The sequence below is a fragment of the Lampetra planeri genome, chromosome 4 (genome assembly GCF_965212315.1).
Source record: "Lampetra planeri chromosome 4, kcLamPlan1.2.h2, whole genome shotgun sequence".
Classification (NCBI taxonomy): domain Eukaryota; kingdom Metazoa; phylum Chordata; class Hyperoartia; order Petromyzontiformes; family Petromyzontidae; genus Lampetra; species Lampetra planeri.
The window spans coordinates 1923010-1950859 of record NC_136110.1 but is presented as its reverse complement, the minus strand read 5'-3'; the positions used below and the strand labels follow the sequence as shown (position 1 = coordinate 1950859).

Below are 27850 nucleotides of genomic sequence, written 5' to 3'. Positions count from 1 at the left end.
TAATTGATGGGGGGGCAGGGCGCTTGGCAGGAAGGAGGGTGAGTGGTGGGTGAGGGGCGGGGCTATTATATAGTGGTGGGTGAGGGGCGGGGCTGTGTGGGGGGGTTAGAAAGTGGTCACGTGGCGCGGTGCGGCGGCGGCGGCGGCTAAGATGGAGGTCGGGGCGCTGCCGGGGTTAGCGTCTCCACTCTCCGCCTTCTCCTCCTGCGGCAGGGAAGGCGTCGCGGCCGAGGTAAAACTCCGAGACCATCGTCCGTCTCCGCCTCGTCGCTCTCCTCGTCGCTGAAACCTCTTCGCGCGTCTTCTCGTTCCGTCTCGCCGCGGCGTCGGTGGCCATGTGGCATGAGGCGCACTGTACGCGCGTACTGTACGGCGTGGTCTCGCCGTGGTGTTACTGCTGCGGTCTCTGTTTGAACGTTTTTTTGTGTTTTGCGTGTGTTTGTGACTGAGTACGGAGGCCTGTGCGTGTTGTCGTCAATGAGGTTTAGCCGCGATGCTGTTGTGTGTGTGGATGCCGTGGGCGTGAGTGCAGAGGTGGTGTTGGGTTTCTTGGGCTTCATGCACATGGCGGCGCCACGTGGGCTCGGGTCCACGTGTTGCCAAGTCGTCACATTTGGTTATATCATGCACACGATGATCTCGCGTACAACGAAACGTAACTGGAGGGTCATGGCAATGATTGCTTATTCACTTGACTAGCATTGACCAGCGTGGTGAAGTATGGTCCCCCCCCCCCATACACACGCGCCCGCTGGCACGGTCTTGGAAATGTCCTCATCCAGCAGTGGATTTGTGAAGGGTTTAAACTCGTGCATGTTGCATTACTCTCGCTGGATAGCCCCATTGTTATCTCTTGAAAAGCATACGGCGTGGTTTCCATGTACGTTACTCCAACTGCGCGAATAAAGCCTTGTACAGTATCTTGTTCTCTAGAGAAGTTGCTGCTATCAACTTTTGCACAATGAAACCTCGGTGTGATTAAAAGTAATACCGGATTATAAGACGCACCTTTTTCCCCTCTGTAAACAATGAAACTTCGGAATGCGTCTTATAATCCGATAGCTGAGATCGTGTTACAGTACCAGATTTGTAAAACTTTTGTCCATAAATTTGGAGTGCGTATTTCGTGATGTCTTGTAGGTCTGAATACTGAGTGGTGGTATTAATGTTATGGAGGTGAGAGGAGTCTCGACGTTTCGGCCGACTGGCCGAAAGATAAACACTTGAGGCGCGTCTTGAACTGGAGATGGGCGGTTGTTTGATGGGTGTGCGGGTTGATCTACTGTATTAAAAAGTGCTGATAATGGATCCGTGTTTAGGTGATGGAGTCCTCGTTTTATTGAAATCCTTTTGTATCGGCTCTAAAGTGCGCTCTTGTGTCAATTGGTACAATGAGCTGGCGTTAATGACGTGGAGTTTGAATGTGGGATATTTTAAATGTGGACTGATAAGCTGCTAGACCCGCACCGCCACCCGTATAGATAGACGCGATTTGTTTGTGCGAGGTGGCCACGCGTGTTTCTACTATACATCCCTTTCTGTCGCTCCACGTCCCGTCGGGCATGGATACATTTTGTAAACAATACTTCACAATGTTGAGTGCGGGTTGGTGAAAGAGGCGACATGTTCAAATATTACTCGCGACTGCTGTTGACTGTAGCCGGGAGTGGGAACCAACTCTGATCGAGAGCCCTGTCAGCTTTCACATTTGTTACGTCCGCTGCTGGACAAGGTGAATGACCCTGTCAGTGATGTTGTTATCATTGCATTACACCGAGGTCGGCCGGGTTTATCATGCAGTGCGCTCGCCATTGCGCCGCCTTTTGTATTCAGCGATGCGCTATGAACCCGGTGATTTGAGTTAAATTCTCGAGTGATATCCAGTATATCTATACCGTTCCTCGGCTCTCCCTCGGTCGACTACGACTTGGCACGATTTACCTGGTGCTCCGTAACAACATCGGAACTGGGGAGAGACGTCGGCAGCAGCCGTTCGGGGTTCTGGCCACACCCAAACTCGCGCGCCATCACGCGTTCTTCACAGCCACATTCCCAAACACCACTTGTCCCAGCAGCCTGCGTACAGCTACACGGTGGGAAGGGGTCTTTGTATACGCATAATATATCGAGCTGCCGGGCCCCATTATGGTAAAAAAGAAACACCGTTGCCTTTTGGCCCGGAGCGTGTGGCGTTCGCGTTCATTATGATCCACGTGGTGCTACTGTAATAAAAACACGTGTTAAGATTGCGGGGCGTGGCGTCACGTTCGCGCCATATTTACGTCATCACGCCGCGTGCTTCCGCCACGGTGGGGCTGGTGGGAGGGAGGGGGGAGACGCTGCAGTGCGCGTACGTGGTGTCGCTTCCGCGTGGTGCTTTAAAACAACGTAGCATCATCAGCCTTGATCTGTCCACTGCTGAATGAGTGACCCTCAAAGGTGTGGCCGCCCCTTTGACAGAGACAGACAGGTTTGGTCCTATAACGTCTTTAAATTCCGTGCATTAATTTGATCGCCTGGTACGCAGGAGGCCGTGGGTTCGATCCCGACCCTCAACGCCTGCACATTTGGAGTTTGCATGTTCTCCCCGTGGTCGCGTGTGTTTTTTTTTCCCCCTCGAGTCCTCGGGTTTCCTCCTCCACATCTAGAAGCGTGCATTGAGATGATTTGGATGATTTTTGTGCTATCAATGTCCAATTGATGGGCCACTTAGAGCTATCATTTGTGGCCAGGTCTCTTGAAAAATAAGTTGATACCTCAGGGCTTTGCCTGGTAGGATGGATGGTTTAGTTTTATTTATATTGGATTTGTTTACTTGCATTGTACTTTGCACTCCAATAATTTTGGAATATTGTAACGTTCTTATCCGCCCCTGCTGGACATGGAAAAAAGCTTTATAGCTCATCGGATTCCTCCATTTATAAATGAATTTTCTGATTCTCATCAACAGCTGCGCATGTTTAATAATTGGCTTTGTAACTGATAAACACAGTCCAACCTTTTAATCTTTAACGCGAGGGTACACTTCTTGCAAAATAAACCCATGGTTAACTTTGCTTAGCAGATAGACAAAAGTTGGACCAGAGAACATGAGCAGGTTGGAGACGGCATATTTATAGTTCAGAAAATTAGGCTTGGCCAGGACCGCCTCCTTGCTAGACGGGATCATGTCAGGCAGTCGAGGCAACACGCCTGGGAGGTACATCTCCTTGTGGAGACGGAGCGATGAAAATAAGCTCGTGTGTACGTGCAAGGTGGATTGTTATTACATGGCAGGACCGTGAGACACGCCAATGACTTGAGGATGCCTTTTATCAAGCAGTGGAACAACCGTGGTTGATTGAGGATGAGCAATCAAGCTGCGTGTAATTCCATGGCGGAAGTGATTTGACCACAGGTTTGAATGGACAGTCATGTTTTCTTGGATTACTGCACTCTTGGCTCTGTAAGAGGAGTAGAGGTTGGGAATCCCTCCCTGCCGAGTGTGGCTTGTGATTCACAGCTCCGTTTTGAACACGAGGTTGGCTGCCAATGATTGATATTCGCCTGGTCCTGTTGTGACATTCCACCGGAGTGATGCACTGGCACAGCTGAGCTCCAATAAATCCACACAAAACCTGGCACCAACTATTCCTCTCGAGTGTTCATTAACACATTGTTTGTAATTCTATTTAAATAGTCCACGTGGCTATTGGTGGGTTTTTTCTCTAGCGAATCTCTGTGCTATTGTCTTTAGAATCGTGGAGGGTGTATACTGGTAAACAGTTATAAACTCTGGCACATAAGTTCGATTCGTGGATAACTTAAGTGGTGAGTGGTGTTTACACTGGTCGTGGGCCATCCCTAGGTCTACTCATTCTTAAATAAGTACCTGGTGTGTAAACATCGGACAGTTGGTCATGGTCCTGGCCACACCACTGCCATGTGCGAGATGGCCGATTTAAACAGGCGCTCGCAAACAAAACTCTCCTCGTCAGCCTGCAAAAAGCTATATAGGGGCTCTTAATTTATCACCCAGTGTGAGAGCCCATTGAGACTAACTTTTATATTCACAGGACACCGGTGGAATATTAAATACCACGTGACACTTGTAATTTCTTTACATTTTAGGGTTGGCGGTTGAGCAGTGTATCTGGGATTTGAAATATGAAATGTATTGGTGGTTAACAGAATATAAATGATCCCGTGCATGCGCAGTGCGGCACGATGCTGGCGAGCGAGAGTCTGCTGTCGCCGGAACTGGACTCGCTGAGCCCTCTGGATGGACTCTTGTGCAGCGCCACCAGCGACACGTCCGATGCCCCATGGCTACAGGTGAGGCGGCTTCCTCCTCTTCCACATCCACCAACCCTCCACTGCCCTCCCAGTCCCACATCCGTAATCGCGGATATCCTTACAAGAGCCAGGCTGCCACCGGCAAACTGGAAGTTGGAACGATTTATCCTCTGCCTGCTCTTTCATTCAAGGATTTGATGAATTGTCGGCAGTTCAGAGCCATGGTTTGATTAAGTGCGATTTGGTTTTTCTCTTTTATAATCCTTCGTTTGGATTGGTTTTTAGGTCTCGTTTTCACAGCTTTGTTTGCTCCATTAGCCTACTAAATGTAAATGCTAAAGATGCAGCTCTGCAATTGCTTGGCTCGCACCACTGTTGGCTCTAAAGAGCCCCTGTAAGAGGAAATTTTGTCTGACTCGTCCACCCGAGACTAAATGTAACATTTAACAACTAGTTTGCGTGTAATTTACTTAGAATGTAAATAATCAGTTTACCGTGCACGATCGTAAGAATCTGTTTTAATTCCATGGATGTTTTGTTGCATTTCGGTATGCGCACAAAATTGTGAAGAGTTATTCGGTAATGCACGCTTGAGGTTTGGTTTAAATGTTGCCGAAATGTGTCTGCGCCTTGATTGTGGAATTCCTTTACCGTTGGAAATTCTTTATCCGATAATGTGGCTACTTTTAAGTCTCGTCTAAAAACACATCTTCTTAAGTCCGTTTAATCTATGTAGCTCTCCTCTTGGCCTTGAACCTTATTCTTCCAAGGTGCCTTGAGGCATGAGTGGAAGGCGCTGTACAAATGAATGTAAATAAATATTGTTGGAACATCATAACCTGCTGTGGCACATCCTCCAGGGCAGTGACTTTTACTTGCACGTGCCCAAACAAACGATTATTTAGAAAAGTCTTTCCAATGTGACGTATTGTTTATAGATGACATTTACTCAAGTGTTTTCTCTGGAAAATGAATAAAATGGGGAAAAAATGTATACGGTCTTATGAAATTTTTTTTTTTTTATCCTCGCAAACAGGATACAACGTGTGCATAAGTTGCGTACATTTCAGTTAAATAATGGGGCGCTTTGCTCAAAGGATTTCGTACGAGTTTATGAACGCTACAATAAAGAAATGCATAAATCGGCGCACAAGGCTGCAGGGGATGTTAAAGATACATTCTGAACTGTGTGGGGGGGAAGTTATTGGAATTATGATGCATACATAAAAAATATAATGGGAACCCAGTGTGGGTCTTTAAATCGAATAACAAATCCACACGACGACATGCATTAGATTGTTGTTCCACTGAAAAAAATTCCTCGCAGAGATGGAGGATAAAGCACTGACGAATGATTTGGTTCCTGGTAGATTTTTTTTGCTCTTTCAAACAATTTCCACTTGAAGCCCATTTAAATTTCCTGACAAAGCTATTGCAGCACATGTGGTGTGGGTTTTTCAGGTAGAAAAAGTCATTACAAAAAATGACATCGCGAAAGTAATGTATTTTGTGTTTTTGAAGATATTGGGTAGGGTTGATTTGTGCAGCTGTTCACTGTAGGGCACTTAGAACCCAAACCTATTTCTGTGACCCACTAGAGTTGATAGCTATTGGAAAATGAGAATCTTAAATTGGTTTTGTGCCTAGACCCTCGTGAAACAAATACTGTATACTCTTCCTCGGGTCTCTCTCTCTCGTATATGACCTTGCGCTTTGGAATAATTTAGATATAACCCAAAAACCTCTATTATGAATATAGGTTTTTGTAGGCGCTGTTCGACCACGGACAATTGCCTGGCAGCGTTTGGAATGGGCTGCTCTTATCGAAGCGTGCCATGTCGTCATCGGCGGCAGAGAAGTTTTCTGCAGTTGCCGATTTCTTAGCTGCCGCCCGGTCACTGGAAGTCGTCTGAACATTGCCTTGTCATCGTAGTGTGTGCGGGAATACCTTGCACTTTCGTTTGGTTAGGGACCAGAGCATGGACGAATGTCAAAGCAGAGCCTTTATTTAGCTTGCAAATTTATTTTGGCCGACAAAAAATGTCTGCAAATAACGGTAATCGCAAAAATAAGCACAGTATGAATACTGTACACGTTTTATGATCACGAAAATAACTAGACACTGTAGTATTATACTATTACAAAAATAACTGAATTCTAGATTTGAGGTTTTCGTGACTGCAAGGATCCATACTCTTTTGGTTCTTTTGGTGACTTTACTGAAAGAACCAAGGAGTAATAACTGAATTGTTTACAGTATAATCACAGACATCAGTACAGTATTAATAATATATGAATGAACACAAATATAAGAGATGCTCGGTGAACGACTTCGATTCTAAGACTGAACTAAAAAGACGGCGCATGGCGCGAACGTCGTGGAAGGTTTGGGATGAAATGGGTCGAAAGAGAAAGCCGCGTGGACGAAATTTGAAATGTGGTTAGAATTGAAAACGGCCGAAAGTCGAGGTATCGCTGTACATTGAACTTCTTTTGTACCGTATGTAGCCAAGCGTGCTAATCGGAGGTGCAGAGAGCAGTGTTAATCAAATCGTCAGGATTTGCCTTAGTCCGGTCGATTTGAAGCTGTAAAACATTTGGACCCCTCTTGGTTTATGATGTCGTGAGGGAGGAGGGGGGTAGGCAATTTCCCCCACCTGCAAACCCCCCACGATATTTAGTTCACGCAATCGGTGAACTCTGTAACATTTTCTCACTGCTGTGGCAAAGACACTGTTGGTATGCAGAAGGTCGTGGGTTCTATCCTGACCCTGAGGATGCCTGTTGTATATTTGGAGCTAGCGTAATCTTTTCTCCCCATGGTCGTGTGGATTTTTCTCCTGGGTTCCTCCGGCTTTGCCCTTCACATTTAAAAGCATAAATTAAATTTATTAGGCTGCTATAACTTTCCACATGATGGGCCACTCTGAGCTCTGTGTGGCCAGGATGCCTCCTGAAAAAGAGCTAATAGCTCAATGGTAATAAAAGTGTGGAATATATTTATAAATTTCGATTTAAAGCTTTCGTGACTGCACGGATTCATCTTCTTGGTTCTTTCGGTAAAGTCACGTAGAAGAGAAATAATAAAATACAAATAAAACATAATAAAATAATTCTCACGACGTTTCGGCCACAACGCAAGCAGCCGTCCTCAGGTGGAGACAGGTCTGTCGAAGACAGTCTGAATGACAGTCTGAATGACACACCCCAGACTGACCTGTTCTCCACCTGAGGACGGCTGCTTGCGTTGTGGCCGAAACGTCGTGAGAATTATTTTATTATGTTTTATTTGTATTTTATTATTTCCCTTCTACGTGACTTTACCGAAAGAACCAAGAAGATGAATATATTTATAATTAACATGTTTGTTCTCGTGGCACATTACTAAAGTACCTTTTTAAGCTGCGCCTTATTTCACATTACTTAATTTCATCCTGTCGGAGTCGTGTTCAGACCTTTGTTGGTTAGTTGTAGTCGTCATCCGCGGCTCAACTGCGCTCTGCCGTTGACATCGAACGTTGGCATCGTGCTGCCGGTTCGCGGCATCGTAACGCGGGTGAAAACCGTCAAGGCGACTCGTGTGGACGCGGTTGGCACCTCCCGATTCGCACGGTTGGCTACTTACGGTGTGAAAAGAAGTTCCACATACGTACGACTGCCGCACGTTCACAGCGCTCTGCATCGCCACGGGTAACCTTGGGCAAGTGGCATCCGTGCACGACCCTCGAACGATTTGAGATTACCGCCACGGGGAGAAACGTTCGATGCCGTTGTTTCTGTGAATTGCGCTCCTGTGATGCTTGCAGAATTTCAAGTAGCTGAGAATTGTCCTGAACTCCATTGTTCGCTGCTCGCCATGTATGTAACTGGTGTCAAGTCGCAGAACAGACGTGCAGCGTACTTTTCTGTGCGAGCTGGTCTCTTGTCTCTTTCCCTGAAGCTCGTATTGCACGCAAAGAAATGGCTCGACCACATCGTCGAACCGGGCGCGGCGGCGGCCATGACGAAACGCCGTTCGTCTTGTTAAGCTCGGTTGCATTGCAGCCCCTAGTGCGGTGTGTACGCACGAGTGTCTGCGGAGAGCGGTAGCGTCGTTGTCGGCACCGCTATAGTCCAGCTCTCTATGGAAACTTATTAGCTGTGAATTGACTTTCCCAGGGAAAACTGATGGCTCTGCGCGAATAATAATTCCGCAGAGCCAGCGACCAAAGCGTTAGGACGCTGTTTTGTCTGCGTACCCCAAGCTCCGTGCCTTCCTTGCTGCCCGTCCGCTTTCTGCGGCCACGACTATCGTGCTGATGAGCCCTGGCAGCTGGCCCACTGCCACCTCATCGTTTGTAACGTGAGCTCTGCCACCGAGCCGTGAGCGGCACCGAATCCTGTTGGAAGGGGTCATGCTAGTTCTGGTGATGGATCGTGGTGTGTGTGTGTTTTGGGGGGTGGGGCGGTTGAGTTGAGAGGCGACGTGTTGTGCGGTCGTCCTCGTTCCAGCGTCTCTGAGTCTGTGGGGAGCGCCAGCGTTGGCTCGTGTCGTCGGCAAGCTCTGTTATTAAACGGGTCAACACGCCCTCTAACTGGGCACCGCCTGGTGCAGTTGGTAAATGGGAACAATGGTGACGCGAATGCGACCGGGTGTGTGGTGCATTCCACCCCACCCCCTCGTGCACCGTGGTGAACGTAACAGGTCTCGCGGCCCTCTCTCCACTCGTCGGTGTCTGGCCAATTGGGGGATTGGTTTTCTTTGCTGTCGTGGTTGCTGTACAATGGTAAAAATCAGTTCGTTATTTTACCCAAATTTTTTTTAGGTTTGAATGTCTTTAAATTGGGTTATTTGGCCAATTTAATAAATGTGGGAGCAGATTTAAGTAAGATTCCAGGAGAATCAAGACTTCAGACTGAAACACAATTTAAGAAAATGGTTTGGCGTAGAAGCCGCCTTGTTTAGAACTGTTACAGAAAGAAGACCGCACTGGTTGGGATCGGTATGAGCCTGGGCAGGATCCCGCGCTTCGCAATGCTGCACACGATGAATGTGGAATGGGGTAAGATGGGAAACCAAGTGGCTATACGCAGGGATACATTATTGAGAAGAATAACGATTAAGATTGAAGTGAAGCGGTGATGGTTGTGAAGAAAAAAGAACCAAGGCAGAATTGATTTTGGCCCACGATTGTTAATGACGGAGAACGCAGAGAAAACGTAACCGCACGTAGGAGGACATAACGTTCATAGCTCCACACAGATGTATTTATTCCACAGATAGATCCAGCCCAGCGTATGGTCGTGTCGAAGTGCTCATTGAGTGATCATTCGTGGTGTGTCACTGCAGGGTGGTGGCAGCGGTGGCGGCGGCGACGGCAGCATTGGTGACGCCACGCTGCTCATGGCGCTCGCAGAGACTCTGGACAGCCTGGACGACAACACGGCTTCGCCCTTCGATGGACTCCTCGACTCGGAGCCTCGGCTGCTTGCGTGCGACGTCGATGAGAACTCGACGGTAGGGAATGATTTCTTCGCAATCTTAGCAAGAATGGCGAGTCCTAGGTCGCCCGGGTGGCACAGTGTTGACACTCGTTCCTCGCAGCAGTAATTTCCTGAGTTCGATTCCCAGCTCGGGCACCTTCCCGCGTCGAGTTTCTATGTTCTCCCTGTTCTGCATGGATTTCTTCCTGTTTCTCTGGTTTTGTTTCATAGCTCAAGAAACATGCGATTTGTAACTGGAATTATTAAAAGATCTAAATTGCAGGACTTAAGTCTTAGCCCATCAAAAAAACCAGCCATCCTTACTCAAGGAAACTATATGCAATGGGTACGTTGTGGCTTTGATTAACCAATGTAGGCTTTATTCAGCCTGCGAATGTGCCGATGTACTTCTTTGTGTCTCTCAACTGCCATGGAAATCTGCGCGGTGTCGGTGGAGTAACAGGGGTGGCCGTGTGGTGACGCCGTGACAGTTGAGTGACGCTCACCCCGTTGTTGTCGTTGTCGTCTTGCCGCAGCTGAAGAGGCTGCTGCTGTCGCCCGTGAGCGGCGCGGAGTCGCGCGTCGCCTCCACGCGGAACCCGTACTCCTCCGTGACCACCCGCCTTCCCACCTCCCCCGGCCGGGTGAGATTTTTTTCGCCGTGATAAAAAGCGCATGGTCGGAGACCTCCCTCCCGGGTGTGCTTTTTCGGTTTGTGCCGCGGGGTCGCTCGGCGTGACGTCTCAAAATCTTTCTCCGCCCGTTCGGAGCTTCTTCGGGGAACCGGAGAGAAACTGTCGGACGGCGCGCTGAACGGCACACGGTGACGACCCAAAAACACGTCGCAGCACTATACACGGCATGGGCAAGAAAGCCTTGCGCGGTCGTAAAGAAACGCTGTTGTCCTTTCCAGCACGCGAACCGGCCCCGTCAGCGTCACCCGACGCCCACTTACCTGGAGCTGCTGCGTCACCTGTGCACCCTTGAGTCGGCCGCCTACTCCCCCGTCGGCAGCGGCGGGAGCGCTGTTTGCGACTGGGAGGGTAGCGGCAGCGGCAGCAGCGGGGAGGACATGCCGGAGAAGCGGGACGGAAGCGCCGAGGGTTTCTGCGCGTCCGGTGAGAGCGGTGCGAGCAGCAGCAGCAACGACGAAGACGACATCGGCATGCTGCTGCCGGAGGGCGATGTGGAGGAGCTGCAGAAGCTCATGGCCATGGATGGCTCGTTCGAGTTCGATGTTATCGACCTGAAGGAAGGCTCTGTCGTGGAGCTTGTGAGCTACATGCACACCTATTGCGTGCGCGATTCCGTGGCGTCGCTCTCCCTGCTGTCCCCCGTGAAGGCGCCGTGCGGGCCGGCCGTCCTCGCGGGCGGCACGAGTCCGGACGGCGGCTCCTCCTCCGCGAGCTTCGCGGGGTCCTCGGCCAACGTCGGTGGCTCTGAGGGGGGGGAGGAGCAAGCGAGAGGGACTGATGATGGTGGCGACGGTGGCACCGCCGTCAACGGGACTGGCTTCCTGGGCCCTCTCGACGGGCTTTGCGAGTCGAGTTCTCTCGATTGCGGCTCGGAGAAAGCGTCGCTCGGGCGCGACGCCAAAGAGCAAGCGGAACGGTCGGCGGGCGCCGTTGCCGCCACCGGGACTGCGGCGCCAGCAGCGGTGACTCCCGGCCCGGAAGAAATCTCGGCGGCAACGTTCCCCGCCGCAAAGGCGGAACGAGAAGACAAAGCGGGCGCAGAAGCTGAAAACGGAAACGCCGTCCCCTTCGCGGTGCCGCAGAAGAGGCCCAGGGGCAGGCCCCGAACGCGAAACGTCAACGGGCAGCAAGAACCGGGTGCGGCGGCGGCAGCGGCGGCGGCGGCCATGACGAAAAAAGCTGTGCGCTCGATCTTGTTTGAGGAGCCACCCCGGCGCTCCGTGAGGATCAGCAAAGCGAAGAAGGAGACGAGGCAGAGCGACGCGGCGCAGCGGGGCCAGGCGAGACCTCCGCCCGAGCGTGTCGCCCACCCAGCGCTCGCGCGGGTTGACTTTAACCGCACGACCGCGGAGGTGGAAACCAAACCAATTGTGGTGGTGCAACAGCAGCAGTTGAAACTGTCAAAAGTCATCGGTGGGCTTGCCGTGTCATCTTCTTCCACGTCGCTGATGACGAGGCCGGCACCCTCCTCCCTGTCGGCACCTTCTGCGTTGGTGTCGGTGTCAGCACCCTCTCCTTTGCCGGCATCTGCTTCATCGGTGTCAATCTCCTCGCCAGCACCTTCCTCTGCAATTGCGAAACCGACACCCTCTGCGTTGGTAACGCCACCCACTGTAATGACACTTTCTTCGCCGGTCCCACCACCTCTATTGACAATTTTGTCGTCGATGCCGCCGCCATCATCATCGCCTTCATCATCATTGGCGACACCGTCTTCATCGACACTCCCTTCATCCGTGTTACCCTCTTCAACTGCACCCTCTTCACGGACGCCACCGTTGTCCACTCTGTCGGTGGCTCCCTCCCCTTCCGTGCCGTCCGTTGCGTTATCGACGGTGCCGCCCTCTCTATCGGCGCCACCGTCTACGTCGATGACTCCCCCGTTGTCGCCGGCGTCGTCGGCACCGCCACCCGACGGGGAGGCCCCCCCGGCGGTGCCCCTTGACGCCGTGCCACCGGATGCGAACGCAGAAGAGGAGTCTGGCGCCAAGCGGCGCAGGATCAGCCTGCTGCAGTACCGGCGCCGCATGGAGGAGCGCGGCCTCGAGCTGGGCCCCCACGCCGCTGGCGGTGCCGGCGTGCAGCCGGGACTCGCAGAGCAGAGTGGCGCAGATGATGCGGCGAGTGCCGAACAGCTGGGGCGAGATGAAAGCAAGGCTGCTGCTGTAGGAGTGCAGGCTGTTTTGCCCGCCGATGCTCCGGCAGAGGCTGCAGCGGAATCTACGGAGGACGATAACTACCTGGAGACGGATCCCACGATACGGGCGTTTTTCGAAGAGATCGGTAAGTTTTAGCCGGCTTTGCGCGTGTGCAAAGCAAGCTGCAACGCTCATTTGAGGCCGAAACAATCTGGGGGAGAGGCCCATAATATTTTCCAGATATCATTTGCATTTTATATTAACCATGATTGGAAATCAAACTCTTGACAGTTTTGCAGTGCGCCACTGAACAGTCGCCACTATCGACAAGAATATGCCCATAATAGTCGTTACTAAGTGACAGACGGCCAATAAATCATTATTTCTGCAATTACCAGTAAGCCGTCAAGCTGTGCGTCACCCACGCAAGGGTTTGTTTGTGGTGGATTGCAGAGATTTGACACCGAACACATGCCAAGGTGACCTGGGGGATGGCAGTGCAGCCAGTGGGTTAATCTCCATTGTGCTGTGCCCTCGTATGACTAGTGGGTTTTCTTTGGGTACGCTTAACTTAATTACGCGTACAAAACACGTCAGGTTTAGAAATTGGCCAGACAAATCCAATGCACCCACCCGCCCCCCTGAACTGTGAATGAATTTTTTTTAACGGTGTTTGCCCATTTGAATGGATTGACCCCCACCATAGGAATGGAATTTCCATAGCAGGCTATAAGGGCTGTATACAGGACAACACCCGCCACCCCCTCGTGCTCGTCCAAGCACAATCGGGCTGATTGATTTGTATTAATTGGAACAATTTGCCAGTGCAGTGACCCATAGATATCGGGATCGCAATGTTCCTGTAAATGAAATCTTATTTCGGTTGATCTTCTTGTATTGAATGGCATCTGTTTTTGGCTTGCTGTTAATTGCTAAATAATGATTTTTTTTGGCTCTTGGCTGTCACTCGCTAACGACGATTATGGGCATTCTTCTTGTCGATAGTGGTGGCTGTTCAGTGGCGCACTTCACAACTCTGTCAAGAGTTCGATTTCTGGTGACGGTTTATACTGGTAGGAACCTCCTGGTTACACCAGCTCACAGGGGATTATTGCGTCCGTCGTGCAGGAAGGGGCTGGGTGGGGAGGGAGGGGCTAGGTGGGGAGGGGGTGGGTGGGAGGGGAGGGTAGGGAGGGGGTGGGTGGGAGGGGAGGGTAGGGAGGGGGTGGGTGGGAGGGGAGGGTGGGGAGGGGCTGGGTGGGGGGGAGGGTGGGGCTGGGTGGGAGGGGTGGGACTGGGTGGGGGAGGGGCTGGTCACCCCGTGGTGCCCTTATAAAGCTCAACGTTTAACCTACTCACGCCGGATGGTGCCCGCCCTCAGTCGGCCATATTTGCGGAATACACCACGCCGCCGTTGACCCTGGCCATTGGCCGAGCAACCCAACGTTCCTACCAGCTCCCTCCACAGGAATGTGTTTTTAAAATGTGGGTGATATCTGGACATTATATGGGCCTCTCCCCAGGTTGTTTCAGCCATAAATTAGTGTTGCAGCCTTGCATATATCAGCCACTGGGAACGCAGGCTGCTCTGGGTGTAGTGCTGACCACACCACGACTCGCTAGTGTGCATCGCTCTCCATAGGTCAAGGTGCAGTCCTGCTATTATTTGTTCCAGAGTATTTGGCTTTCTCTTCCAAAATGGCCAGATGTCTTTGAAGAGGTGGGGAGTATACCCCCCACCCACTTTCTACACTGCAAACTTTTTATTGCTTTGATTGTTATGTATATTTAACGTTCGTGTATTCGTATATTGTCTTCAACCATGCACACATTTTGTATTGCATACATGACCCAGAGCTCGTCTGGATTTAGAAACATGGATTGATATTGATTCTCCCCCCCCCCCCTATCAAACATGCCCATACGTAGAGTGGCATCACATTTTGGTCTCCTTTTGCTGCTGCTGAGATTCAATTTTTTTTACTTCCTCCGTTGGGTTTGAACGCCGGTGCTGCTGTGCGTGTCGTGTAACTCGTCCTCGTCACTGCTCTGTGCCTTTTTGTGAGTAACGTGGCTCTCCCGCCCCACACCCCTGCCTCCCTCTGCTCGCTCACTCCGCCAGGCATCGAAGCCAGCGACCTGGGCAGTCTGCTGCAGCAGTTCGAGGAGTCTGAAGGTAACGTCATCTCGTGCGGACTTGTTGGCGCACATGCATGACAAATTTGGGGGCAACATTACGGGAAAATGTATTTCTCATTTGAACACGTTGCAGCTTTCTGACGGCAGATGACAGGTTGTCAGCAGTCCTGAATTTCCCCACTCGCGAGAAGTTTAAATGATACAACCTTATTGGGGGCTGGGGCGAGGGTGCGGTATAAAGAAAGGTGGATAGTTGTGTACATTGTGGATCAAGTTTAAGATTTGGCGGTTGGCCAGAATTTACACTGATTAGCACGATCACTTTGCTACTGGAACAACATGTTTCATTTTATGTTTTTTTGCCGAGTCTGTTGTGAGCGATAAAGAATTCCACTTTGGCAGTTTCAACCGAGTGAGCGAACGGCGTTCGGGTTGGGTGAAAGATGAAAAGTTTGCGCCAAAAATCGGAAAGGCATGAGTGATCTTCAATGGCACACGGCACGGAGGCACTTGTGAAACAACAGCTCCCGGGGGGTTTTTGGCCAAGACCTGAGAGAGAGACTCTCTGAAATCTATACTACCCTACCGCTCTCGTCGCAGATGCTAGGGAGAATTGGAGGAATGAGACCAGTACGATGGAATATTCAAACCCACCAATGGGTGCGTGTGTGGTTTAATCGACAGCTTGAGCTGCTGTCCAATTATAATTTTTTAACTGAAAAGGAAGATGATTAGGTAATCGCCCTGTGTAAGTCGGTCAATTGAGTGTAAAACATGTCACACTTTTCGAAAATGCAAACTGCATAATGTTTCCAGCGCTGCAGTGTCAAAATTAAATTTTCGGGTCCGACTTGCCATTATTGATTTAGGGCTCTTGGATTTGTGTTTTTGTTCAGGAAAGAGACGAGAAGTACCCGAGTCGACCGCAACGCGCACAGTGGGGTGAGTGGCTGTTATTTTTACGAGGCCAGGCTTTCCCCGTCGTTATTGACCTCGGGGAAAACATTGATGGCTTGCTGATCATAATCGTCAACGTTCTACACGTGGCCACGGTTCATGAACCCTGCAAAATATCGCTATGGCCAAGAGGCACAAGATATCACGTTGCAGGTGAATTTGGGAGGGTGGGAGTGGCGGTTGGCATGCTGCGCTACAAACCCAGCGAGATCCGGGTCTGACGATTATCTGAATCGGTCCTGTGTCTCCCCAAGGTCGACTTGGCCTCAAATAAGTATGTGGTGTGATGTATAAACATGGCCACTAGGGAGACAAAGGTGGCCAGACACGGTGCTGGCCAACCAACTCCCTTGTGTACCGTGCTGGACTACTTAGGCGCTCCCTAACAGCACTTTCCCCAACAGTCTGAAGGCTTTATGGGGGATCCTTTGTCTTTGGAGTTGTCACAGCCAGCTTGCTTGTGTAGTGAGCGACGTATGAGACGAGGCAGAGTCGCTGAGTGACGTATACACTTGGCTACGTATAGCTGACCCGCTCATACAGCCACATCTATGTAGCTGGCTGACTAATGACGATGGGGACCGTACAGCGGATCGGCCATAGGGCCGGACGATGATGAAGAAATGACGGCAAAGACGGTGACTGCAGCCAGGACCCGAACCCCCTCGAACCTCCGGTTACCTCTCAGCGTGGCCAAGACCCGCCTCTGGCCACGCCCTCCTCCTACAACTCCTCATGCAGGTTCCGGGAGCTTCCCGACTGATCCCCGCCTCTGACCCTTGGCCCAGTTACGCCCCCCTCATGGTTGGCTGTTATAGAGCGCACCCATACCCGTGGTTATCCTTCATGGTCAACAGATGGCACCCTGTCACTGCACTTGCACTGGCTGGAGTCTTTTCATTTGTAAATCTGCAGAAGCACCCCGGGGAGTAACAATGTCCCACCTTCGTTGCTGGGAGGCGGGTGTCCCCTTGTCCCATCCGCTTCCACAGATTATTTTTATTTTGTAAAAAAAAAAGTTTGTGTTGAAAAGTTTAAATCTATTAGGTGGCGTCTCTTAACGAGCTGTGCTTGAACTGCCGGCCTGGGAGCCACAGTTGGGCCAGCCCTGGTCTCTCTGATGTCGATCCCTAGCGGAGTCTCGTTCGCTCGTGGTAATTTTCCACTCCTGCGTGAAATGGACTCGGCCGCCTGGTAAGATTAAGCAAAGCGTTAAGCTGTTAAAAAGATAATGGTCGCAAAAAAGCATGATGGCACTTGCAGTTGGTGTTACCAGTCGCCTAATTGCATCCTGAGGTGTCGTAGTTTTAAACTGTTCTGAAACTGAAAGGGATGTTTGCTTACATGGCCATTCAATAATTTTTATTTTAAGTCTGTGCATGCATTTAAGGTTTTTTGTAAGGGCGTCAAGATGACTTCAAATGGATATAATTCCAAAGAGCATAGTTTGCTAGCAGAATAAATAATTAAATATATGTTTACACCTTTGCCGCGTTTTGGGACTCTGCGAATGAGCTTTAAGTAGATAAGTATCCTACGCGTGATGGATTGTACCCAATTACAGACCATACTTCTAATTGGGACGCTTGCATAAAAACTACACGCAAAGCGCATCCCGTGACCATGGCGGTCTGTTTGAAACGTAAACGTTTACATTTAGCAAAACGCTAACTTTGTCTTTTTGTATTGAACAAGATGCATTATGTTTACCTTCTACTTTATTGAAATATATTGACAAAACGCCACACTCTCAGTCCTTGAACGACCCTTCTAATGTTCTTGTGGTGAAATATGGTCCAAAACAAATCGCCCGCTCTCTTGGGGAGGGGGGGGCGGGTCAGCCTGTTGGCGCATGTGGGAGGGCGAAGTCCGGTGCTATCTTGAACGGGGCCCACCCGCGCGGGGACACGGTCCCCAGCGCAAAGTTCAAAACAAAGGTCGCTGCCAACGTTGCGTAGTGGCCCATGAATCATTCCACAAGGATGACATCGTCGCTATTTCTAATCCAGGCTATCCCCGGGGCAGAACCATTTTTTTACTTTTGGATGTCGTCAGTTTGGCCGTCGGCCGTGTCGGTGGGGTAACGTTGGCACTGGCAACGCTCCAAAGGGGGCCCGAGTTGATTGCCAAGGCAGGCACGCCACCGCTATCATTTGTAACCTCTTAGACTGGGCCACGTAAAACCCACGGCGTCCGCCGGTTTGAGAAAAAGATGCTGCACTTGTGGTGCGTTCGGTTGCGCACGTCATGACCGTTGTGGGGGATGTCCTTGTTTGTAATTAACGTGTTGGAACTCCATGATGCATGTGTGTATCCCTTCATTTGATGACACGCTGTCACACATTTCACATTCCTGTAGGTATCATGGGACCCTCCATTGCCAGTACCATAATATGAGAATAGGTTTTTCCCCTTTAATCTGAAAACGGTTTGATTTTGGTGTTTTAACAACTTAAAACTTGTTTTGTTTCCAGATGAAAGGGGAAAACCTATTCTCATTCCTGTAGGTAATAAAGGTTGCTTTTGTGAACGTGCTCAGCTTTCCAAAACGTGTTTGGAACGTGGAGCTTACTTTGAGCTTGGACATGGGTTTCTCGACAAGTTCAGCGTTGAGCAATGACGATAATTATTAATTTCGCTGGCTAACTCTGCGTGCTTTTCCAGGACACTTGGCCAGGCTCATGTCCAGGACGTTGGAATGGAGCTCGAGTTGTCTGCTTCCGAAGTTCGAGAAACTCCTGGTGAGTTCAGCGCTCGTGTGTTTTTTGTTGAGTCGCCGATATTTTGATGGGGGGGAAATGTGTGCACCATTTTATATTTCATTTTGTGACGACCCCTTCTGTAAGAGGTAACGCTGCAGCCCACAACTGTGCTCTCTCCACTGCTGGCTAGAAGGAGCTCTACTAGAGGCCTCGAGAGCCTCTGTCGCAGTCGGTCTTTTGGCCAACTTTGCCACTCTGGCCCACACATGTCTCGAAAGTGGTGGGAGTATCCAAACAATGACCTGCCACGCACGACCTGCCGATAGAATAACTGTGGGTGTATTTCCCATCCAGGTGTAATTGCGCCAAGCACGTCTCTTCACCCGAAGCCGGACGCAAAAGTCAATTTGGCGTCGAGGGGAACCTCGGCAAAGAGGAAAGCCCCCCGTAGCCCTCGGAAGCGAGGAATCCCTTTGGCTGGCAAAATGCCGCGGCTGGAAGCGGCAACGAAGCAGCCGTGCTCCGGCCAGCTCGCCCCATCGACGCCCGCAGCAGCGCAAGCTGCGTCCGGCCGCTTCGCTCCGGCTGCTGGTACCGTTCCCACGGCTGGCGCGAGGATGATTCCGACTCTGCCCGCCGGCGTGGGTGCCGCCGCACAGGACCCCCCGTGTGTCAGCGCTCCGAACGCCGTGGGGCCCGTCACGCCGTCGGAAGTTGAGCAGCAGCCGCCGCCGGCCCGGGCCAGCCTGGGTGTCGCGTCGCCGAGCGTCGTGGCCGACAAAACGCTCTCTCTGCCTGCGTCTCAGCCGGTGGTCAATCGCACGCCGCCTTGCCAATCGGACGCCTTGCCAAATCCCGTACGCGTGGCCATCCCTGCCGCAGCATCCGCTAAGATGCTCTCTTCGACGAAGTTTTCGCTTGTGCCAGCAGTGGCCGGAAAGGCACCGGCTGCTGCAAACCCACGTTGCGCTGCAGTTGCTGCTGTTCTTACTGCTGCTGTTCAACTGGACATTGTTTCCCGCGTCTCTGCGGCCAACCTTCCGTCGACTTCACAGGCGTCGCCGCTCGTCACACCTCAAGTCGTGAACGGTTGCTCGGCCAGCAAGTCGGAAATCGGCGTCACTCCGGCGAACGGTGCCGTCGTTGAACGCGTGGCCGAGATTCAAATCCCCAACGTGCGCGATCACGACTATTGCCAGCGAAGCACCGTGGACAGCGCCGCGGCGACCGTCTCGGAGAGCGCCGGCGCTCCGGCTAACGCCGACCCGCGGCGGGACGAAGCGCACAAACTCAAGCGGCAGTACCGCACGCGAGCACCAGGAGGAGGGGAAGCGGGTCGGGGGAGCTCGCCGCCCGCGCACGAAAGCAGCTGCTGCAGTACCAGCGGCGGCGGCAGCAGTAGCAGCGGCGGAGACTCAGAGGACGACGAGCCCGGCTACTACGACAAGCTGCCCGGCTACTACAGAAGCGGCAAGTCTCTGCCCGAGCCCAAGTACCAGCCGCTGAGAGCAGACCGTGCAGCGGCGGGGCTGGCGGAGGGCAGGGAGAGGGGCAGCCGCAGGAGCACTTGCACGACGGACGAGTACAGCTCGGCCAGCGACGAGGAGCGGTCGCCCGGCAAGGCGGCCCGCCGCCGGCGCTACTACTCCAAGTTGCCCGTGTACCTGAGCGCCGCCAGCAAGGTCTCCAACCTTCCTTACGCCGACTGCGGCCAGGAGACGGCCAACAGCGACACGGACACGAGCGGCGGCGACGCCGAAGGCAGGAGCAGGAGCCGGCGCCGCAGAACCAGGAACAGGAGCCGGGGCTCGCAGGACCGCCGGTGCGGCGAGGGGAGGCACAGGGCCCCGACAATCGCCGCCGGCGGGGGGTCCCTTTCGAGCTCGCCGGGCCGACGCGACTCTGTGTCCCCGCCGTCGGCAGCCGCCGCCTCCCCCCACCAGCGCGGCCGCCAGCGTAGCCGCTCGCGGTCCGGGTACGGCCGGCGATACCGCTCCAGCGGAGGGGGCCGCTCGTCGTCATCGACGACGACGTCCTCGCACCGGCGATCGGTGTCCCCCGTGCCGTCGTTCTCCTCGGACGTGCCGCGGTCGCGCCGACCGTCGCCCAGGTTCGTGCGGAGGTCGTGGCTCGTAATTGTTTCTCTCCTCGGATTCATTCACGTTGTGCCTTCGTCGTGTCTGAGCCGCACACGGTGTCCGTGCGGATCTCTCGCAGAGCAAGAGGTTTACCACCGCCGCCCCCACACTGTGTTTAGATAATGGGCTGCAGAAGTTTACATGACAGCGCTACTTACGCCTTGAGATTTGTGAAAATGATATCTGAGCAACACCACAGTATGGGGGCAGCACTTCGTCATGTGAGGAGTAATGTTCATCGCTTAAGTTACAGATATATATTCCCCTCGGAGCTGGAATTTATGTGCAGAACCAATTCTAACGTGTTATGGTTTATGCGCAGTCATTGGTGGCTGGGTTGAGGCCAATGACGAGCTTTTACACTCATGAGCCCAGTTCAATTCCAGACGGCTTCAGCCTGGCTTCAAGTCTACCTGCGACCAACTTCATCGCTCGTCAATTGGGCTGTGTTTTGAACTACAAGAGGGACGGCGCATGCCTCGTCGTGACGTCAAGCTTGCGTTGAACTGCCCCCCGCGGTGCGCAGGTACGATGCATACGAGAGACGGAGCGAGCGGCCGTGGCTCGAACGACGCGAGAGCAACGTCCTGGATCAACGGCGGCGGCTGCACCAGAAAGCCATTGTAAGCCCACACGGCACTTTAACCCCCAACTTCTGTGCTGGGTTGGGGGGGGGGGGGTGCGTGTTTAGTTTTTTTCTTCTCTCGAGCCTTGGCCACGCGCCGCTGCGGACGTCTTCCTATCCCTGAAGATGCCCCTCGAACGTATTTACTTGGTTATTAGTCTTGCAAACTTTGCATAAAGCTGTCTTTGCCATAGCCCTGTCTTATCCACACTCTAGAATTGTAGCTGTCACCGTGATTCGTGTGCGCCGGTATCTCAGAATCATTGACGGTTGATTTTTGCGTGGTTTTGTCCTCGTTACAATTTTTGGTTGCGTTCGTCGCTGTCCCCCTCCCCACGCCCCACCCGCAGGAGGAGCGTCGCGTCATCTACGTGGGGAAAATTAACAGCGCGATGACGACGCTGGAGCTTCGGCGACGCTTCCAGTCCTTTGGGGAGATTGAGAACTGCAGCGTGCATTTCCGCGAGCGCGGGTACTGCTCTCACCATAGCAACCAGTCTCCCCCCCCCCCCCCCCCCCGCTCTCTCTAATGCCTGTGTACAAGGCGGCCGCATCGGCGAGACTGCCAAATGCGCCGGCGATGCGAGCGCGATGCGGAAACCTGTCTGTTATGTGTGAGTCGTGAAAACTCTTTATAGAGGCGATCAAATTATGAATGGCATTTGAGTTAAAAACCTGCGGTATTGTCGTTTCTTTTAATTTCCCGACCCAAATAGAGTTTTAAAGGGTTACGTAAAACGTGGCGCTTTAATGAATAAGCCTTTTCGGCCGAGGGTAATGTCACACGTCCACGCGTCTCTGCTCTCCTCCCTGTGACGTCGCTGCGTGTGGTCGCATTGTCGTCGTCTCTCGGAACGTGGCTCTTTTTCAATTTTTTTCCATTCGCATTTTTCCAATGTTATTTCCGCAGGGACAACTACGGTTTTGTGACTTACCGCTTCACTTGCGACGCGTTCGCCGCGCTGGAGAAAGGCCACATGGTGCACCTGCCCAACGAGATTCCCTTCGACCTGTGCTTTGGTGGCCGTCGCCAGTTCTGCAAGGCGTCTTACGCCGACCTGGGTAAGCCGTCCGAGTACTCGACTTACCGCTGCCCCCTTGACCCACAAGTCCTGTGCCCCCCCGCCCCATCCCGGATACCCCCATCTCGATCACGTGAATCTTTGCCAGTTGCGATAGTCATCGGAATCCCGAGCCGTGTTCTGGCCACTGCTGCCTGTTTTACCTTCCCCCCCGTGACGTTTTCATTCGTCAGTCTTGCAATGCCGCAATTAATCTCGCTTGTACGCGTTGAGCTGATCTCATTGCCCCATCTACGCGGCAGTCATCTAATCGGACGCGTTCTCCCCCTTTGCCTGCCCATCGTTTCAGTCTTGCAATGCATCCTGCAACAAGACCTCTCCATTTTTCCCCCCATCAACACGATGTTCACGGAGCTGCTGCTCTTCTCTGTCTGCTATTCTGAGCATGCATTTACTCGTGCTCCGTTGTGCAGGTGTTTTTGTTTTCAGCGTTTGTTGTTGTCCCCGTGTTTCTTTGGTCGTGCAATTGCCTGAGACAACTCGTTGATAAAGAAACTCGATCTGAAGTGGCGGCTGAAAGGATTGATGCTTAACTAAACCTTTTAAAGCTTGCCGTCCTTTATCATTTATATTATGCCAGGACATGTGAAGCACTTGCAGCTTTGTGAAAAACCTCTGAAGCCCACATCAGAGGGACGCATGTTGTGTGTTATAAAAAGTCTAAACTCAAAGTAGGAGAAAAGAGACCGCTTGGCGACAGGTCGTCATTAAGACCCTTATGGAAGGCTGAGATAAAGGTGAAGGTGCAGCCCTGCAGGGAAAAGCCTCTACTGGAGGGAGCTCTAGAGAGATTATTTGGCCAGAGTAGAATAGGCCAAATCTCATCATGCGCAAACGGCCGTTATCTATTTAAACTGCTGGGTTGACATTGCTGGGCGTGCACCATCGTTTTCAACTGCTGTGCCGGGAGATGAGGTCAAACCCCGGTGACCTATGCATTGCAAGTTCAGTGTGACCATTTCCCGCACGGCAGCAACCCTCGGGACCCGAATGTAAGCGAGTGAAGTTGTATTTTAGTTGACTTGCGGAAGTAAAATTTGGACCATATTCTCCAGGTTATAAAAAAGTTTTTTTTTCCCACTCCCCTTTTATTTAAGATAAAATATTAAGGGCGAGTCGTTGAAATCTGCTAGTGGTATCTGTGTGCGTGTGACCAGATTTACTTCATTTACTCGGCACCGCGATTATGGCGGTGTCGTTGACTCGTGGATTCTGCACTTCTGTTCCACGCCCCCCCCCCCCTTCCTCCACTGCCTTCCATGACCCCCTGGTGCAGACTCGAACCGAGGCTTGGAGAGGAGTACTGACCGAAGAACGGCGATGGCCCCCTTGGACTTTGACAGCCTCCTCAAGGCTGCCAAGCAGCACGGCATGTAGAGGTGACCAGTGGGACGGCGGGCACCCAGGCTGTTCGCTGAAAGAGGCGGCAGTTGAAGTTAGACTTTTTAAAGAGAATCGCCTGGCGACCCCCCCCCCCCCACCACCCGACGCTGCCTTGCCGGTTCGGTGTGCGGCCGCTGATGAAATTGCCACTACACTTCGCTGCACATCACCACGGAACTCCGTGAAAAAGTAACGCCCATCTCGCGCCCCGGCATCCGGCGCGTTTACACCAACGCTGCTGCTCCTCATCGCAAGTCCTGCGGAGTGATCCCGTGGAACGACTCCGCAGAACGACCCTGTGGGACTTCTTTAAAGGAGAGCGGCACGCGGAAGATCTGCTGAGCAAAGTCATTTTCTGCGTTGGCACTGTGCTGCGCCCACGTGCCCTGTGGTGTGCTTTGTTCGCCAAACCCTCTCCAGTGTGTAGTGCTTTTCATGGCCGATTTTATTTATTTTCTTTTTACATTTTAAGCGAAGGGGCCCGAGGTTGGTGGTGTTATTTATACTGTACCTGATGAACCTGTACATTATTCGCTTGTGCGAGGGGGGAGGTCTCCCACACAGTTTGTGGGGGTATGGTGGACCGGATGCCGTGGCAAAGCTTTGATCATTTGCATAATGGTGAAATGATGAGCCGTTTTAAAAAAAATTACTTCGAGTGTGCATCTGTGGTGTGCCTGTGTATATATATATGCATATAAAAAAAGCAGATTATAGTCGACCAAAACCACAATACAAAGCTACCTTGAACATGCATTTGTGATGAGTGTACATGGCCAGGATATGCGATATTAGGATTTTGTACCTTGGTAAAAAAATTATATAGTTTTTCCAGTCAATGCTGCCCTCCCCAACAAAAGGGGGGAGGAACCTTGTTCATCAACACGTAGCGAGTGTACGGAAGCCGAGACGATGGCGTCCCCCAAATGAATGGGGTCGACTTCCACATGGCTGGTACATTGGTATCCCACCGGGGTACGGGTGTAGGCCCTTTCCCCAAGTGGTTTGCCGTCACCCCGGTGGAATGTGCACAAATATTTTGTGGGGTAAATTTGTGTTGCCCCCCCCCCCCCCACATTAGTAAGTGCTATTGCACATGTAGAAAAAGTCTCCTGTGGACGGCAGCATCGATGAAGACAAATAATTCGCACGACCGAACTTAAAACGACGTGAGATTGAAAAAAAAAGTTTGCTTTCAAGCTTAATGTCAGCGCCTTCCCTTCTGCCGGCAGTCCCATCAAAGCTTTGCACTGGCACCAGCGGCGTCGGCTGTGCGAGGGCGCCGGCGAGTCGCTGCTGCACCCTGCGTCGTACTCTCGGGTTGATCAGGAAATGTGTCGATTGGCTCCTGGCGCGCACAATCAAAAGCGTGAGTCGACTTTTATTTGCGTTTGGGAGAACGCATCCGTTGGAGAGGCTTTGTCGATCGCCAGGGAGTGCGTATCGCTGCTTTTTCCGGCGGCTGGTTTAATCTCGGTTGACTCTCTTTAACGGGCTGCTGTGCGGTGAATTTGAATGCACGTGGTGAACAGTGCCGATTTACGGGGTTCGTCTGATTTGGCTGGTTTAAAGAGAATTCCTCGTATTTTTATTGTTTAATTTGGCACTGCACAAGGGTGTGGAATCGGCTGCAATTGCATAAGCGCAGGGACAAGTATCAGCCTTGAAATCCTTCAGCTCCTCATCACGTGCACTGCCAGTGGTCTGGGAAGTTGACAACACATCCATAAGATGAGCATTCCCCCCCACCCCACATGCTTCGAACAAAACCGCACACTACTACGCCTTTCCATTGTTCTGGTGGTGTGAAAATTCACATTTTCCAAGCCAGGATCCAGACAGTTTTTTGTTTATTTTGTTGTTCTTCCCATGCAACGCTGATTAGCACGTACGGTGCAAAAGAAGCTTCGACATGCATAACAGACCTGTCCACGTGACGCCCGTTTATGGTGGTGCAGTCTCGCCTCGCCAGCTCTGGTGCGGTCTCGACTTACTCCAGGGGGACGATTCAAGCTTTATCTTGGATTTGAACTCGACACTTTGCAATCGTGAGACCTTGCCGTTGATGTTAACCTGTAACCGTCATAATTATAATGCAGAGTGTTAAATAGCCAAATGAGTTATAGAGGCACTAAGAATTTTGCTCGACTGCATAGGTGGGTGAAAGGGGCCCTATAGTGTATGGTGAGAAGGCGTACTAATAAAACTGGTGCGATTCTGCGGTGGCAGAAGGCATGGATGTCTCTTCGCCGCTGATATGACGTGTGATATAGGTGTGGGTTTTATTTTGCGTTTATATAAAATTGATTCATTTTGAAAGGTTGTTGCACATTTTGTTTTTCTTAATCAACTTTTGTTTTAATAACTTTCGCTGGTACAAGACACTGCTTACGATGTCGCACAAGCATAGCTTGCCGTGCCAACTTGGGTACCCGTGGCGTTTGTTGCAATGAGTTTCGCTAAAATTTCAGAAAATAAAAGTCTTATTCACTCTGCAAATGAACAAGTATCGTTTGGAGGACGATGCTCGTAACAAACGGATGCGCCCCGTGTACCGTTGGTACCGTTTCCCGCCCCCATGTGTCCGATTCTCATTCTCGCCACGGTGACGGCAGAACCACTTGGACAATGTTTCTTGCAAAACGATTTATTCCCCCAAAACCCAACTGTAGTCACAACCTGGCTCCATCCAACCTTGCCAAGCCGTCTACTTGAGAAGGTCGACGGTGAACCCAGAAGAACCTCGATGTCGCCATAGCCACGCCGCTGCCGACAGATTGCGGCGGTCCTGACTATACGCTTGCAGGCGCAGTGTAAAACGCGACTTGGTGCCTGTTATGGAATGGGGAGGGGGTGTGTGGGGGGATAGGCCTGGCAAAACTTGAGCAACCAAGAGGTTGCAAAACCCAACATCTGCTTTCTCTGGACTTTGTTTCAGCGCATGTTAATTTGCAGATGGATGCATCCATATGCATTTGCTGAATTTGCACCTGAGCAGGGGTTTGGTTGGATAACTGAATCGTGTGTGTTAGCGGGATGGGAGTTGGTGAATTTTTAAAGGGAGGCTCGAGCCAAAACACACCCTTGTTATTTTGCAGATTCGTAGCCGACTTTTAATGAGGATTCATGCTCCTGTCGGACAGTTCCGTACTACACAACTAATTACATGAACAGGCTTCACATCCACAGAATTGTATGAGACTGTTTTGTCTCGTACGATGTTTTGAACTGGTTTGGTTTTTAACATCTCTTCAAACGTGTTGGCTGGAATAGGGTACCACTACGTATGTAGGTCTACGGCCCTTTATCGATCCACTGCTGGATGGTTGCAAGTTTTTGCAGGAGTTTGACCACAATTCAAAATGCAGGTAACTTGATGGGTTGAAGGCGTGGGGCATTAACAGACGTTCGCCATGTAGCCCTGCCGCCAACAATACCTCTGCATGGTGGTAGGCCATCCAAGCATTATCCAGGCGTCAACCTGCTTAAGCTTGCGAGCTCTGACGGGGATCGGCTTCATACCAGACGATTTGGTCATAAGCCAGACTGCATCTATGGAACGAGCTGTGTTTTGGTTTGCGCCTTCACTTACCTGCTGCTGCTGCTGTATTGACACAATGCTTATCAAACATCCTCCTGTGCCCCTCCATTCGTCTTTTGATTTAATTGGCATCTCACAATGAAGCACTCCCTTAAATTTTGAATAATCGTGGTCGCAATTTGTTGCAACAGCAAATATATATTTTAAAAATCTCGTTATTTCCGCTTGTGATCGTTGGCCCGAATGCGACATTGGCACGCTTGTGTAAACAAAAGGCCACACATGATTCGATGCCGTGCATTATAAGCATTAATTGATTTCAGTTTCTATATTGACGTTTTGCCTTCTTGTTTTACCGGTTGTTGGTGTGCAATTTACATGTCCAAAGGAGGTGGCGTGAAACATCAAACAAGGTGGATTATCGGATGTGTTTTAGAGAATTCGTTTAAATTCATTGTGCCTGCAGGCACAGCAGCAGAGTAACTGAATGTTGATTTGTCATTTTGCCTGCCGTTATTTTTTAATAAACTTGACAAGTGAAAAGGAAAATAAAATATTAAATGCAGTTTAGCTCATCGTGCTGCTGAAATCGGAAAATGAATTAAAATAAAAGCGAAAAAACACGGCAAAATGTTGTAACCCAAATGATTCCTAGAAATGTGTTTTACAAGTACCCAAAAATGTTGTTTTGATAATAAAATAATCAACTTGA

At 51.2% G+C, this 27850-nt stretch overlaps 1 protein-coding gene across 1 annotated transcript; it reads left to right on the top strand.

The window, feature by feature from the left end:
- Positions 1-114: 114 nt before the first annotated feature.
- LOC144717560 (uncharacterized) lies at positions 115-27850 on the top strand. Its single transcript, XM_078592970.1, has 13 exons — positions 115-232; positions 4198-4314; positions 9605-9772; positions 10275-10382; positions 10652-12716; positions 14694-14747; positions 15607-15652; positions 18332-18408; positions 18724-20479; positions 21034-21130; positions 21483-21604; positions 22043-22194; positions 23491-27850. The coding sequence occupies exons 1-13, from the start codon at positions 152-154 to the stop codon at positions 23589-23591; spliced, it is 4944 nt and encodes a 1647-aa protein (XP_078449096.1). The 5' UTR covers positions 115-151; the 3' UTR covers positions 23592-27850.

What these genes read in the sequence shown, in the direction of transcription:
- LOC144717560 (XM_078592970.1), top strand. Translation starts at nt 152, where the DNA reads ATGGAGGTCGGGGCGCTGCCGGGGTTAGCGTCTCCACTCTCCGCCTTC. An exon ending in GGCGTTTTTCGAAGAGATCG is followed by an intron (nt 12,717 to 14,693) that starts GTAAGTTTTAGC and finishes TCACTCCGCCAG; the next exon opens with GCATCGAAGCCAGCGACCTG. An exon ending in GGCTGCACCAGAAAGCCATT is followed by an intron (nt 21,131 to 21,482) that starts GTAAGCCCACAC and finishes CCCCACCCGCAG; the next exon opens with GAGGAGCGTCGCGTCATCTA.